This window comes from Schistocerca cancellata, chromosome 2, assembly GCF_023864275.1.
Source record: "Schistocerca cancellata isolate TAMUIC-IGC-003103 chromosome 2, iqSchCanc2.1, whole genome shotgun sequence".
NCBI classification, from domain to species: Eukaryota; Metazoa; Arthropoda; class Insecta; order Orthoptera; family Acrididae; genus Schistocerca; species Schistocerca cancellata.
The window spans coordinates 918,636,136-918,651,354 of NC_064627.1; the positions used below are offsets into that span (position 1 = coordinate 918,636,136).

The 15,219-nt window shown below is 45.8% G+C and overlaps 1 protein-coding gene across 1 annotated transcript in view; it reads right to left on the bottom strand.

The window, feature by feature from the left end:
- Positions 1 to 2,932: 2,932 nt before the first annotated feature.
- Positions 2,933 to 15,219, bottom strand: part of LOC126159909 (RNA-binding protein MEX3A-like) — an 89,676-nt gene continuing 77,389 nt past the window's right edge. The window contains exon 3 of the mRNA XM_049916718.1: positions 2,933 to 3,123. Coding sequence (XP_049772675.1) covers positions 2,933 to 3,123 — 191 coding nt within the window. The remainder of the gene's footprint in view (positions 3,124 to 15,219) is intronic.

Here is a 15,219-nt window from a genome sequence, read left to right on the forward strand (position 1 = left end):
AAAATTGTTGCATCACAAAATTACAGCAACTTAGCATGAACCTTTGTTGCTCATTGTCCCATTTGCATTGCCAAGCAGGGTCCCTTCCTTTTCCGAAATGAACCCGAGTGTCGTTGAAATTCAAACGCCAGCATTAAAGTAATATAATTCGATTTCACTGCTTTAATTTCAAAGTTCAGTTGAAGTATTCATAGCTGGCTACAATATTTAGATTACACAAGCACAAATTAAGAGTGCGAGTTTTGTTACCGTATTTTAGCTTACCTGTGACTGCAGCTCAGGTTGGTACGTACTAAATTTTGCTATTGTTAATTGTTCAGAATCATTTAATTCAAGTTCAAAGTTAAATCTCTTATTTCTAAATGGCATAGATTCAAGTAGCTTTTGAAATGATTGTTGAGGTAGTTGAAGACTAACCGTATTTTACTGAATTTCGATGTGCATCAGAAAGAAAGCTCACTATTAACTTCAGTCACTAAATTAACTTTCGATTATCCGGTTTTATTAATTCCTTTGCTAAAGTAAGTCAGATTGTAGCGAAATTTATTACTTCTGACAAACTTTCAGTTTTCACACTACACGTGTCAACCTTCAGTTGCCACGCTTCTAGTGCTAATTATATGTGTAATAACCTATCTTTTTCATTTACTATAGTAATTGTCCTTAGGACTGGCGACCGTAATTTCCCCCAAATCTCAAATATCTAATTACCGCTAGTTAATTGTTAACGTAACGGCCGCACATTTACTTTCTTTATTAACTTTACCCCTTTTCAAAATTACTTTCCACCGGTTTCATTTGCATTTTTCCTTTCATTTAGATGTAACCCTTTCCTCCCTCTTTACCGACAAATTAACTTCGGTGACGATTGCTTTTCCCAAATTTCCATTAGGTACACGCGGTTTAATTTTTCACTGTCATTAAGGTCGATAAGTGAGGGGGAGGTTACATTGCTACAGAAGAATGCTGAAGATTAGATGGGTAGATCACATAACTAATGAGGAGCTATTGAATAGAATTGGGGAGAAGAGGAGTTTGTGGCACGACTTGACAAGAAGAAGGGATCTGCCCCACCTACTAGTGATGGATGTATCAATCCAGCATCATTTCGGGGAAAGGCGAAGCACATAATTAATGGTGATTGTAAGCAAGCCCACCCAGAATTACCTGTCGTGAACCTGGGTACTATTTCACCAGTCACACAGAAATTAACATAGTTAACATGGCTTGCCATTGCCTGGAGCTCGGGTTCTGGATATGCTCTTGAAACTTGATACGGACTTCAGACACTGTACAAACGGCTCTGAGCACTATGGGACTTAATATCTGAGGTCATCAGTCCCCTAGTACTTAGAACTACTTAAACCTAACCAACCTAAGGACATCACATACACCCATGGCCGAGGCAGGATTCGAACCTGAGACCCTATCGGCCGCGCGGTTTCAGACTGAAGCACCTAGAACCACTCGACCACAACGGCAGGCTGACACTGTACAGTATTTAAGAAAAAACAGTTTTTTGTGCCAAGAGCTGTACATTTTAATTATTCTCTAATGCTTCGCTTAGATATTGTAAATCCACTACAGTGGAAATTCACTGAAATAATTATCGTGATAATTAGTCACATTTTATACTTAATATTGCTGTGATTTGGCAGAGACATATTTTTGGCCAATGGATGTACATTATGTAGGTCTTAAGATGTTTCAATTTTTGGTACCCATTGTCATGTTTGAAGGTCGTAGGAAATCACGTACTTGTGTTGTTCTTGTCTCGTACCTCGCAGCATCTTCTGTGAAGCTGGTAGCCAGTTCCGAAACCGGTGGAGAGTAAGCAAAACTGTACCAGCTGTTGGCAAAGAAGTGAAGTTTTCCAAATTTTTATCAGCTGTAGATAACCACTTAAAGAAAATTTTACACACACTGACGTTTAGCATGAAATTTCCTTTACAGGTACAGACTGCATCAGCTGTCACTTCTTCTTCTTCTTTCCCTACCACCTTTATCCCGCATTGTGCGTAGGGTCGGCAGGGTTAAGTACGGATTTTGCATGGTTAATTGTAAGGGTGGCTGGAAGCCCTTCCTGCTGCCACCCCATACCCCCCCGGGACGGACTGAGTGTACCCCAGCTGTCTGCGTCAAGTGTAAATCGTGAAAGAGTATGAACGTGTTTCCAATGTCTTTGCCTTTCGCGGTTAAGTGCTCTACCAACTGAGCTACCCAAGCGCGACTCACGCCCCGCCCTCACAGCTTTACTTCTGCCAGTACATCGTCTCCCACCTTCCAAACTTTACAGAAGCTCTCCGGCGAACCACGCAGAACTAGCACTCCTGAAAGAAAGGATATTGCGGAGACATGGCTTAGCCACAGCCTTGGGGATGTTTCTAGAATGAAATGGACTGCTAGTTCTGCAAGATTCGCAGGAGAGATTCTGTAAAGTTTGGAAGGTAGGACACGAGCTACTGGCAGAAGGAAAGCTGTGGGGACGGGGCGTGAGTCGTGCTCGGTAGCTCAGTCGGTAGAACACTTGCCCGCGAATGGCAAAGGTCCCGATTTCGAGTCTCGGTCCGGCACACAGTTTTAATATTCCAGGAAGTTTCAAATGCCAGGATATTCGCTTTTGAAGGGGCACGGCCGACTTCCTGCCCCATCATTGCCCAATCCGATGGTACCGATGACCTCGCGACTTGATAGCGAACTTCTTCAAAATAATTTTTGACAGACTGAGCACCGAAGTATGTAAAGGACACGTCGATTTTTCATTTCTACGTGTAACTTGTGTCGCTTTCATGGGACTTCGCGATGAGTACAGGTGGTTGTTAACTTGTGATTTCGTTCTCTCTCTGCGCCGGCGTTTTCACTGAACGCCGTCCACCCCGGGAGCTCGCGATACCGTGCCGACTGCGGCAGCGCTCCGCAGTGCCCCGGCGCGCTATTTGTTTGTCCAGGGACGTGGAAAACGCGGGGCGCGGCGCCTGGGCCGGCCGTGGCCCGTGCGGTAATTAGGCGCCGCTGCCGCTGCCGCCGCCGCCGCCGCCGCCGCCGCCTGCCGCGGGCGCTCTGCCACAAAGGCTGGCCGCGCACCGCCGGCCGGTGCAACGCTACAAAGTCCGCCCCGCGGCACTGCGCCGATTTAAAACACCGCCCACAATGGCGGGCCGGCCGGCGCTTAATCCGTCGGCTAAATTCTATTAGCCGACCAGAGTTATTAGCGGGTGGACGGCGCCCGCTCCCGGCTCATCTGCCCGCGGCTGCGCGGCGCCGGCCAGACCTCGTTATTCCGCCGACCACTCCTTCCGGTTCAGAGGTCAGCCGCTTCTCCGGCCGTAATGGACGGGGCCAATCTGTCGGCTCTCCCTCCAGACGGGTAACAGCGCTCTTTTGGTTCGTTACGCTGCAAAGCGTCAGTTATAGCCGTTCCGATGAAGTCTTCACCACTCGACGTCCAAACAGTGCGGAACAAACAAAACACATTCCTATTTCTTTCTTTAATTCCAGTCGACGGTAACACAAATTGAGGCACTGACATGGGACAGGTAGTAAATCAACACAAATCTTATTCCGCATTTTTTTTTTTTTTTAATCGAATAGGTCGTAAGACACGTCGCCAGTGGCATACAAGCAGAAAATGCCAAAATCGTGAGTGACTGCGTTCTTACAAACGACGCAGGATGGCACTTGAAGGGCTTATTTCAATAGTGGTAGAAGTCCATTTTTGTTCATTTAGAGATACAGAGTCCTAAAGTTAAACTGCAGTCCGGAACCGCGGGACTGCTACGGTCGCAGGTTCGAATCCTGCCTCGGGCATGGGTGTGTGTGATGTCCTTAGGTTAGTTAGGTTTAAGTAGTTCTAAGTTCTAGGGGACTTATGACCTAAGATGTTGAGTCCCTTAGTGCTCAGAGCCATTTGAACCATTTTTGAACCTAAAGTTAAATGAGCGCTGAAAAATCCGCAGTTGAGGTATCAGAAATATTCAAGCATATGTCTTCTTGCTAGAGATGAACCTTTCTTTCTGTTTGTTTGGATCATTAATTTCAGAAGCATTATAGGCAGAAAAGTGGAGGTAATGGACTTGTACCACTACTGAAATAAGCCCTTCACTTACAGTAACTTCATGTGAGCTGGCATAGATATGAGAGTAAGTCAGCAAGCCACCGATTTACCAGCTTTTACTCTGCGACCAAAAGTTCATTACTGTGTTATTGATGCGGTTTGATGTTGTCAGGAGCTACTGATATCACAAAATGCCTCCGGAACCTGTTTCATACAAATGGTTGTCAATGCGAGTAAGGACCACGAAGATAAGATACGAGAAATCAGGGCTCATACGGAGGCACATATACAGTCGTTTTTCCCTCGCTCTATTTCCGAAAGGAACACGAAAGGGAAAGCACTGATACAAGGTACCCTCCGCCACGCACCATACGGTGCTTTCCGGATTATCTATGTAGATGTTGCTCTTTTTGTTGTGGCCTTCAGTCCAGAGACTGGTTTGATGCATCTGTCCATCCTACTCTACCCTGTGCAAGCCTCTTCATCTCCGAATAACTACTGCAACCTACATCCTTCTGAATCTGCGTATTTTATTCTCTTCTTGGTCTCCCTCTACAATTTTTACACTCCACGCATCCCTCCAATACTAAATTGGTGATCCCTTGATGCCTCAGAACGTGTCCTACCAACCGATCTCTTCTTCTAGTCAATTGTACCACAAATTCCTCTTCTCCCCAAATTTATTCAGTACCTCCTCATTAGCTGCCTGATCTACCCATCTAATCTTCATCATTCTTCTGTAGCACTACATTTCGAAAGATTCTATTCTCTTCTTGTCTACACTCGTTATCGCCCATGTTCACTTCCATACTTGGCTATACTCCATACAAATATTTTCAGAAAAGATTTCCTGACACTTAAATCTATACTCGATGTTGACAAATTTCTCTTCTTCACAAGCGCTTTCTTTGCCATAACCAGTCTACATTTTATGTCCTCTCTACTTCGACCATCATCAGTTATTTTGCTGCCCAAATAGCAAACCTCATTTACTACTTTAAGTGTGTCATTTCCTAATCTACTTCCCTCACCATCACCTGATTTAATTCAGCGTCGTTCCATTTTCCTCGTTTCGCTTATGTTTATGTTAATCTTATATCCTCCTTTCAAGGCACTGTCCATTTCCGTTCAGCTGCTCCTCCAGGTCCTTTGCTGTCTCTGAAAGAATTAAATCGTCATCGGCAATCTGCAGTGTTTTTATTTCTTCTATTCCTTCTCTGAATTTTTCTTTTGTTTCCTTTACTGCTTGCTCAATACACAGATTGAATAACATAGGGGACAGGTCCAACCCTGTCTCACTCCTTTCTCAACTACTGCTTCACTTTCATTCCTCTCGACTCTTATATAATTGCCATCTGGTTTCTGTACAAATTGTAAATAGCCTTTCGTTCCCTGTATTTCACACCTTTCACCTTCAGAATTTTAAAGAGAGTATCCCAGCCAACATTGTCAAAAGCTTTTCTAAGTCTACAAATGCTGTAAACGTTGGTCTGCCTTTTTGCAGTTTTTTCCGTCTGCAAAGCATTTTACTTGATTTCATTCAGTGCTAACACCTAATTCTGTGTTTTATTGTGACCTAACCCATTTGTTTGCATCCTCTGCACAGGCTACTTGTAAATGCAAATATAACTGCCGTGGTTTTAATGAAATTGACGTACGGAAGCTGTACTCAAACTTTTGGAACCAAAACTGGATAAGCCAAGGTAATTTTCTTTTTGGTTTAATCAACACAGCGCAGATGAAACAAAAGAGGACTCCGTAATATCGGCGATCCTACTTTGAGCATAAGACAAATATCCTCCACTGACTCTGATACCGTCTGTGTGGCGTGGCGACTGCACCAGCCAAAATAAAAACCGGATGGTTTGAAAGGCTCTTACCTACGCAGTGGCTAATTATGTCAACTTGAAATTTCCAGTCTCGGGGCATTCCTGCCTCACTTGCGACAGAGATTTCGACATAACAGAGAAGAGAAAGAATGTTTCGCAACCATTGTCTTCTGATCAAACAGCTGGTACGATTCGAGAAACCGAAAAACATATACCCATTCAATGTTATAAAGATAATGGAGGAAGATTTCTATCATTTCCCCTCGTTATGAGATTAATTATTGCATACAGCGCCAGTGAAGATCAGTTCTGCTACTTGGATTAGAATTGTGAGGGATAAGCTCCCCATCATAGAAATTAAAGATTCATGGTTTGAATAATGAGTGACACAATTGCAGACTATCCTGAAACATCTAATTTGATGAACGAAATTAAAAGATTCGTACAATGAATGGGAACCGTGGCGGAAGCACATTTTCAAAAAGCCTCTGAAAGATGTAATCGCCATTTGACTATACAACAGGTTTTATTCCACAATGTATATTTAGGCCTTAGGCCATCATCGAGTGCTTCAACTGCAACAGATTAAAGCACAATAAAAGTACAAATATCAAACTTTCAGAAAAATAGCAGGGGAAACAGTTAAATCAATGAATGGGCTGCATGATTTCTTCTCTTACTTACGTGTTATAAATCATTAGCTTTTAATAGAACCCAAGTCATCGTCAAAACAGGTATCTTCGGTTTTATAAACCAATTTTGTCGAAATAAACGTGAGGACGTTTGTGTAATATGCTAATTCACTTACAATTAGCGTGACTCATTTGAATGGTGGCACATCCTGGGCGATGTTGGACGAGATGGACATCAAATATCATGCACTTTACCGCTGTCTTTGTACACTATAATAATATTTCTTACACAAATGTAACAGCATGCTATAAATATATTTGTAAACTTAATTTGGAGTTTCTGCAACCATTTTGCAAATACAACTTCTTGCAGTTTCTTGCTTCTTCTGTATAATTTGCTTTTCTTGAATTATTCCCCTCCTCATGACAACGCCTCGGTTATCGTCGGACTGTCGATGTCGTTCGTGCTCTTTTTCTTGAAGCTGCGTACGTGAGGTACGAGAGGCCCTCTAGTGGCTGTGTTCCTACGGCCAGGCAGCGCCGTGTTCCTGCTGTCACGCAGTGCTGTTGTCGCCGCAGACGAGGACGTACGTCGTAAAGGACAGCGACCTGCGCCTGGCCCAAAGACGGCGTGGTGCAGGGTGCGGTTGCACCATCAAGCCGACGGCCGTGGAACTAAGGGCCGTTTCCCCTGTTCTATCACTGGTGAGGATCCGTCAGATTCCCCGTTTCCTGCAAAGACAAATGTGTTACCACGGTGCCAGATTCTCTGGTATTTGGCATATACAAATTCAAGTGCCGCAGTGTAGATTGTGCCTAGAACATGTTGGTAGTGTATGCCATCGCATGTAGTGTCATTCAAGTTAACATGCCCCAGAAACCCAGCTTACATCCGTAAGGCTTCGAACTATGCATTTGTTACCTGTTCCGTGATAATTTGGCCAGCTGACTTCAGCGCCGCATTGTTTCACTACTGTTTTCTAAGCTTGCTAAAGTTAAATCACTTCTTTGCTGTGCTGGTGTTCGTTGCTACTGGGGCACTTTAGAGAAAAGTTTGGTGTAAATAATTGCCTCATTATGATACGTGAGTTTAGTGTGTTCCTTTCTCTGTTACAGGGGTCTGCTTGTATACTGTGTGGCTCGGCGCTGGGAGTGGCATACGGGCGTGTTTTTCTTGGTTGATGATTACGAAGGTTGATTTCAGCCTCATGCGAAGGACCCAACGACGCCTTCACGAGCAAGTGGTTGTCTGCCCGACTGAGTAAAGGGACCTTTTGAACCATTCCCTTCCCTTAATGATTTCAGCCGGACGGTGTGGCCGTGCGTTTCTAGGCGCTTCAGTCTGGAACCGCGTGACCGCTACGGTCGCAGGTTCGAATCCTGCCTCGGGCATGGATGTGTGTGATGTCCATAGGTTAGTTAGGTTTCAGTAGTTCTAAGTTCTAGGGGACTGATGACCTCAGATGTTAAGTCCCATAGTGCTCAGAGCCATTTCCCTTAATGATTATCTAATGTAACGTTGTATGTGTTATCTTTGTGGTGGACACAATGGTGTGCGTCCATTGACCCACACCTGCAGCAGCTCTGTGCTTTCAGAGCCCTCTGCTGCCACGATATACACTACTGGCCATTAAAATTGCTACACCAAGAAGAAATGCAGATGATAAACGGGTATTCATTGGACAAATATATTATACTAGAACTGACATGTGATTACATTTTCACGCAGTTTTGGTGCATAGATCCTGAGAAATCAGTACCCAGAACAACCACATCTGGCAGGCGGGCCGCGGTGGTCTTGCGGTTCTAGGCGCATCAGTCCGGAACCGCGGGACTGCTACGGTCGCAGGTTCGAATCCTGCCTCGGGCATGGATGTGTGTGATGTCCTTAGGTTAGTTAGGTTTAAGTAGTTCTAAGTTCAAGGGGACTGATGACCTAAGAGGTTAAGTCCCATAGTGCTCAGAGCCATTTTGAACCACATCTGGCCGTAATAACGGCCTTGATACGCTTGGGCATTGAGTGAAACAGAGCTTGGATGGCGTGTACAGGTACAGCTGCCCATGCAGCTTCAACACAATACCACAGTTCATCAAGGGTAGTAACTGGCGTATTCTGACGAGCCAGTTGCTCGGCCACTATTGACCAGACGTTTTCAATTGGCGAGAGATCTGGAGAAGGTGTTGGCCAGGGCAGTAGTCGAACATTCTCTCCAGAAAGGCCCTTACAGGACCTGCAACATGCCGTTGTGCATTATCCTGCTGAAATGTAGGGTTTCGCAGAGATCGAATGAAGCGTAGAGCCACGGGTCGTAACACTTCTGAAACGTGACGTCCACTGTTCACAGTGCCGCAATGCGAACACGAGGTGACCGAGACGTGTAACCAATGGCACCCCATACTATCACGTCGGGTGATACGCGAGTGTCGCCAAACACGGATGCACCATCATGATGCTGTAAACAGAACCTGGATTCATCCGAAACAATGACGTTTTGCCATTCGTGCTCCCAGGTTCGTCGTTGAGTACACCATTGCAGTCGTTCCTGCCTGTGATGCAGCGTCAAGGGTAACCGCAGCCATGGTCTCCGAGCTGATAGTCCATGCTCTTGCAAACGTCGTCGAACTGTTCGTTCAGATGGTTGTTGTCTTGCAAGCGTCCCCAACTGTTGACTCAGGAATCGAGACGTGACTGCGCGATCCGTTACAGCCATGCATATATGATGCCTGTCATCTCGAGTGCTAGTGATACGAGGCCGTTAGGATGCAGCATGGCGTTCCGTATTACCCTACCGAACCCACCGATTCCATATTCTGCTAACTGCCATTGGATCTCGACCAACGCGAGCAGCAATGTCGCGATACGATAAACCGCAATCGCGATAGGCTCCAATCGAACCTTTATCGAAGTCGGAAACGTGATGGTACGCATTTGTCCTCCTTACACGAGGCATCACAACAACGTTTCAGCAGACAACGCCGGTCAACTGCTATTTGTGAATGAGAAATCGGTTGGAAACTTTCCTCATGTCAGCATGTTGTACGTGTCGCCACCGTCGCCAACCTTGTGTGAATACTCTGGAAAGCTAATCATTTGCATATCACAGCATCTTCTTCCTGTCGGTTAAATTTCGCGTCTGTAGTACGCCATCTTCGTGGTGTAGCAATTTTAATGGCCAGTAGTGTAGGATGGCCAGCGGCGGCGACTCTGCTCAATCGTACCTGGAGCCACATCGATACATGAAACTATGCAGACGCCACCTAGCCGTGGCCCTGTCTCCATCATTGTTGCTGTTGTAACAGATGGACTGAATTTATCGCTTTATTATTTGTGTTGAGTCTTCATTTGTTTGGAAAAATGCAAAGTAAGTAAATCTTCTGTTTGTTGTGTTTCGTGTTTCCTAATCATTTCTGCTCTTGCCGCACCACTCTGTGGCCCACCTCTCCATATCGTTGTGTACGAAGTCGTACGCAACAGCGAGTTCATTAGGACTGTAGAACGGACAACCTGAAAATCAAGACCGCAGCAAATTGAGATTATATTCAAATTCTGTATCAGACACGCGGAAGCGATCGCGCCGAGTAGGCCTAAATAATTACGCCGGCTGCGGCTGTGACGTGGCGGTCGGCAGGGGGCAAAGTGACGACATGGAACCGCAGTTTGGGCGGCGCCGCACGCGCTATCGCTGACTGATGGAGACTGATGGCCGGCGGCGTCATTAGGCCGCTATCTGCCTGCCATCTGCCGGCCGCGGGACGCAGTCACTGCCGGCTCGGGCCGCGCTGCAGCCGCCACAGATGTTTATCGCCGACAAATTGTCCGCCCACCGCACCGCTGCAGCCTCGCCGCTGTTAAAAGCGGGCTCTGCTCGCCAGCGCGCCGCCCCCGTGACACAGTTGTTTCGGTGTTTCTACCGCGTGCAACTGATTGCTTCTCCAATATCACGGAAGCCGTCAGTGATCGGGCAGGGTATGGCCGCACTCACTTCTGCCTCTCCTGCTTACGCCGGTCGATACACATTACCTGAACGGCTTGCAGTGCCGGAGACTGCTATAGGATCATTGGTTTCATCTTGCACAACTCATTTGCACTATATAAATTAACTGCACGGAAGGGTTAACTCACTTGAGGCGAATGTTGGGATGGATCTGTGAGAAGTGTCTATGTACAGTGTTCGAACAAATTTTGGGCCTGCACCCGGTCGTCATTTAATTCATCCCACGATATTTCGACTGGGCTCCTGCCATCTATCTTCTACATCTACATCTACATTTATACTCAGCAAGTCAACCAACGGTGTGTGGCGGAGGACACTTTACATGCCACTGTCATTACCTCCCTTTTCTGTTCCAGTCGCGTATGGTTCCCGGGTAGAACGACTGCCGGAAAGTCTCCGTGCACTCTAGAATCTCTAATTTTACATTCGTGATCTCTTCGGGAGGTATAAGTAGGGGGAAGCAATATATTCGATACCTCATCCACAAACGCACCCTCTCGAAACCTGGACAGCAAGCTGCACCGCGATGCAGAGCGCCTCTCTTGCAGAGTCTGCCATTTGAGTTTGCTGAACATCTCGGTAACGCTATCATGCTTACCAAATAACCCTGTGACGAAACGAGCCGCTCTTCATTGGATCATCTCTATCTCCTCTGTTAACCCGACCTGGTACGGATCCCAAACTGATGAGCAATACTCAAGTATAGGTCGAACGAGTGTTTTGTAAGCTACCTCCTTTGTTGATGGACTACATTTTCTAAGAACTCTCCCAACGAATCTGAACGTGGCACCCATCTTACCAACAATTCAAATCGTTCCGTACGCATACTCCCAGATATTTTACAGAAGTAACTGCTACCAGTGTTTGTTCCGCAATCATATAATCATACAATAAAGGTTCCTTCTTTCTATGTATTCGCAATACATTACATTTGTCTATGTTAAGGGTCAGTTGCCACTCCCTGCACCAAGTGCCTATCCGCTGCAGATCTTCCTGCATTTCGCTGCAATTTTCTAATGCTGCAACTTCTCTGTATACTACAGCATCATCCTCGAAAACTTCCTACACTATCTACTAGGTCATTTATACATATTGTGAAAAGCAATGGTCCCATAACACTCCCCTGTGGCACGCCAGACGTTACTTTAACGTCTGTAGACGTCTCTGCTTTGAGAACAACATGCTGTGTTCCGTTTGCTAAAAACTCTTCAATCCAAACACACAGCTGGTCTGATATTCCGTAGGTTCTTACTGTGTTTATCGGGCGACAGTGCGGAATTGTATCGAACGCCTTCCGGAAGTCAAGGAAAATGGCATCTACCTGGGAGCCTGTATATAATATTTTCTGGGTCTCATGAACAAATAAAGCGAGCTGAGTCTCACACGATCGCTGTTTCCGGAACCAATGTTGATTCCTACAGAGTAGATTCTGGGTTTCCAGAAATGACATGATACGCGAGCAAAAAACATGTTCTAAAATTCTATAACAGATCAATGACAGAGATATAGCTCTATAGTTTCGCACATCTGCTCGACGAACCTTCTTGAAGTCTGGGACTACCTGTGCTCTTTTCCAAACATTTGGAACCTTCCATTCCTCTAGAGATTTGCAATGATCCATCGAAGACTGATGAAAAAATGCTTCATTCCGCAATATGAAGCGCGCTGCGGTTGTTCCGTTCCGCGGATGTGTCAAAATCAAGTTGACAGAGGGACCACACTTCCCGGCGGTAGTGGAATCGCGGATCTCACCCGTTCTCTGCAATACCGCTCACCGCGGCCTTTTGTGTACTCTGTCATACTCTACTGAATGCCAGTGGAATTGCAGTGTTTGCCAATAGCCGACTTGCTTGGTTGCAAAAGGCGAGTACGACGTTGATGTTCAGTGGAACACTCTTTCATGGTGCTCGTAGGCAGCTCTATGTAAGCCAAACTACATTGGCAAGGTATTTTGAAAATTACGGCCTTCGGCAATAACAGGTCGTCTGTCACTGATCCCAAAAGATGTAATTGTGTTTGCATACGATTAGTATTTTAGCACAACCGCCCAAAGTAGGTGGGAGTAACGGCAACTACGAGGGTGGTCTGATAAGCCTGCTAAATTGCCTTAAAAGAATGGAACATACTCGTTGCCCCTTCGTGGTTGATCATCTTGATTATTCCAAGGAGCACATACAGATTTTCTAGAATGTAGAGTGTACAGTTCATTGTTGGCAACCGTCTGCACTGGTCAGTGTGTCAACTGCGATTGAAAATGGGGAAAACCGAGTTTTTTTCTGTTGCTAAACATTTTCATTTGAAAGGTTGACTTGCCTCACAAACCAAAACAGAATTGTATGGAGTTCACCCGGAAACAGCATCTTCATCGAAGACCACTTACTTTTGGATTAATGAATTTAAACGCAGTCGGAAAGCACCGAAGAGAAAGCGCACTCCAGTCGTTTAATTGAGATCACCACAAAGAGAACCATTGACCAAGTCCATGATAAGGTAATGCAAGACAGCAGAATAAAAATTCGTGAGAGTGATGACATTGTAGGTATCTCAACTGAGCCAATGCGTAATGTCCTGCACGGATAATTGGCTATGAAGAAGCTGTGTGTGAGTAGGATGCCACTATTGCGCTCAATCGACAAAAAGCGCATCCGACCTAACATTTCAACTCATGCCTGGCGATGTTGAATGGCAATCTGCAACTCCTTATGCCACGATCTGTGACTGTTGATGAAACCTGGGTTCATCATGACACACCAGAAGCAAAATCGCAGTCAAAATAATGGACATAAACTGGTGACGCCGGCCGGTGTGGCCGAGCGCTTCTAGGCGCTACAGTCTGGAACCGCGTGACCACTACGGTCGCAGGTTCGAATCCTGCCTCGGGCATGGATGTGTGTGATGTCCTTAGGTTGGTTAGGTTTAAGTAGTTCTAAGTTCTAGGGGACTGATGACCTCAGATGTTAAGTCCCATAGTGCTCAGAGCCATTTGAACCATAGACTGGTGACAGCGCACCGAAGAAGGCAAAGACAGTTTCGTCAGCTGCTAAAGTGATGGCGACAGATTTTTTTGTGGAGGAGGGTGGATTCCAAAAGAATAATCCTCATAGATTACTTGGAAACAGGCAGAACCACAACTGGACCTCATTATACTTCATTGTTGGATCTTCTGAAACTTCCCTTGGCTGAAAATAGAGCATGGTTGGCACGCAAAAAACTGCTCCTTCACACGAGACACCACCTCCATACGTTCCTTAAACCTGGTGTATATCACCTCACGCAAATTCTAATGAGGTTGGTTCAAACTCCTCCTACCTGCTAACTCCCTTGAGGCCACCGACACATGTACGCTGTGTCCATGAAAACCTCATATTCTGTACTATCTGTCACACCCTCTACGTCACATTCCGCTTCTGCATTTGTTTCTACTGCATTAACCTTTACTGGGAACTCTTTCCGGTGGCGCTGGGGTTCCTTCCTGAGTTTATCGGGTACTTCTTACCAGGCACTTTTACCACCCAGACCACCCCTCTCATTACAGCTATGTCCCTGCTATTGGTCCATATTACCTCTACTATTATATCCATTAAACCCTCTGAAGTTCACATCACCTCCTTTACCCCTCTCGTGGCAAGTAGCAGTGTATTTTCACTTGCTCAGCACAATCACAATTTTAAAAAATTTACATTCGACTGAGCATGGCCGGCTCGCGTTGATGCCGTTTGTTCTTTGGCAGTTTGTCACAATTGAGTGGCATCTTATTTCTCCCTGAGTTACTACCATAACGAGTTGCTGACTTGCCTCTGTCAGTGACAGCAGCAGCGCTTGTTGATACCAGTACTGCTGTGCCATCTTTGATGTGACCGATATATTTCCGTGTGGTGGTGTGTGTGGCAGTCGGTCAGTTGGGACACAGTAGCGAGGAAGTCTCCGCGGTGCGCAGTCAGGCTGGGACCGCAGGCGGCGTGCACACGAGGTCAGATTGTGAAGCGCTAGCTGCGAGAACTACAAAGTTCGTTGCCCACGAAACCTGGACACTGAAGTTGAGTGAACAGTTAACCTGTTATGAAATCTCAACTGCTGTGACATCTCTTCATTCATTGTCAATTGTTGCTTCCTGGGCCGTTCCAGCTAGCAGCAACGTATGGTGTGTTGGAGTTGGCAAAATTTTCGGAGCCGTCTTCCTGTGTGGTCTTTAACTATTAAATTGGTTGTTACTTATCAGTGGAATTTTTTGCCTTGTGGCTGTTAACGCCCCAGTTACCTGCCCTGGTCATTAGCGTAGTTTTCTGATAGTGTGTTTTTCCTCACTGTGTTGCTGCTGTCTGGCATGGCATATAGTTCGATAGGGTTTTGGTTGTTTGTTCGTTTTTTTTTTCTTAAGAGTGGTTATTGTGCCTTGGCTGTTTTTAAACGCCCATTTTGAAGACGTAGTGCTGCTGGTATCTTTGTCCTCGCATGATACTACCGTTGCAGTACCATTGGTCAGGCACAAGGGAATTGCTTAGGTTGTTGGTCGGTCCTTCAGCTGTCCCTGGGTCGTGTTGCCATCCACTTATTTAACCTTACTTACTCTTGGCTGCCTGTCTCACTTCACCTTACATTACAGCTACCTCCTCAGGTTGACCCTTGGAACACTTCTGACCACCACTGTTCTGTCGGTTTCGGATTGTGTTTTCATTTTAGCCTGATGTACTGTGTAAGGCCTTCAGCCA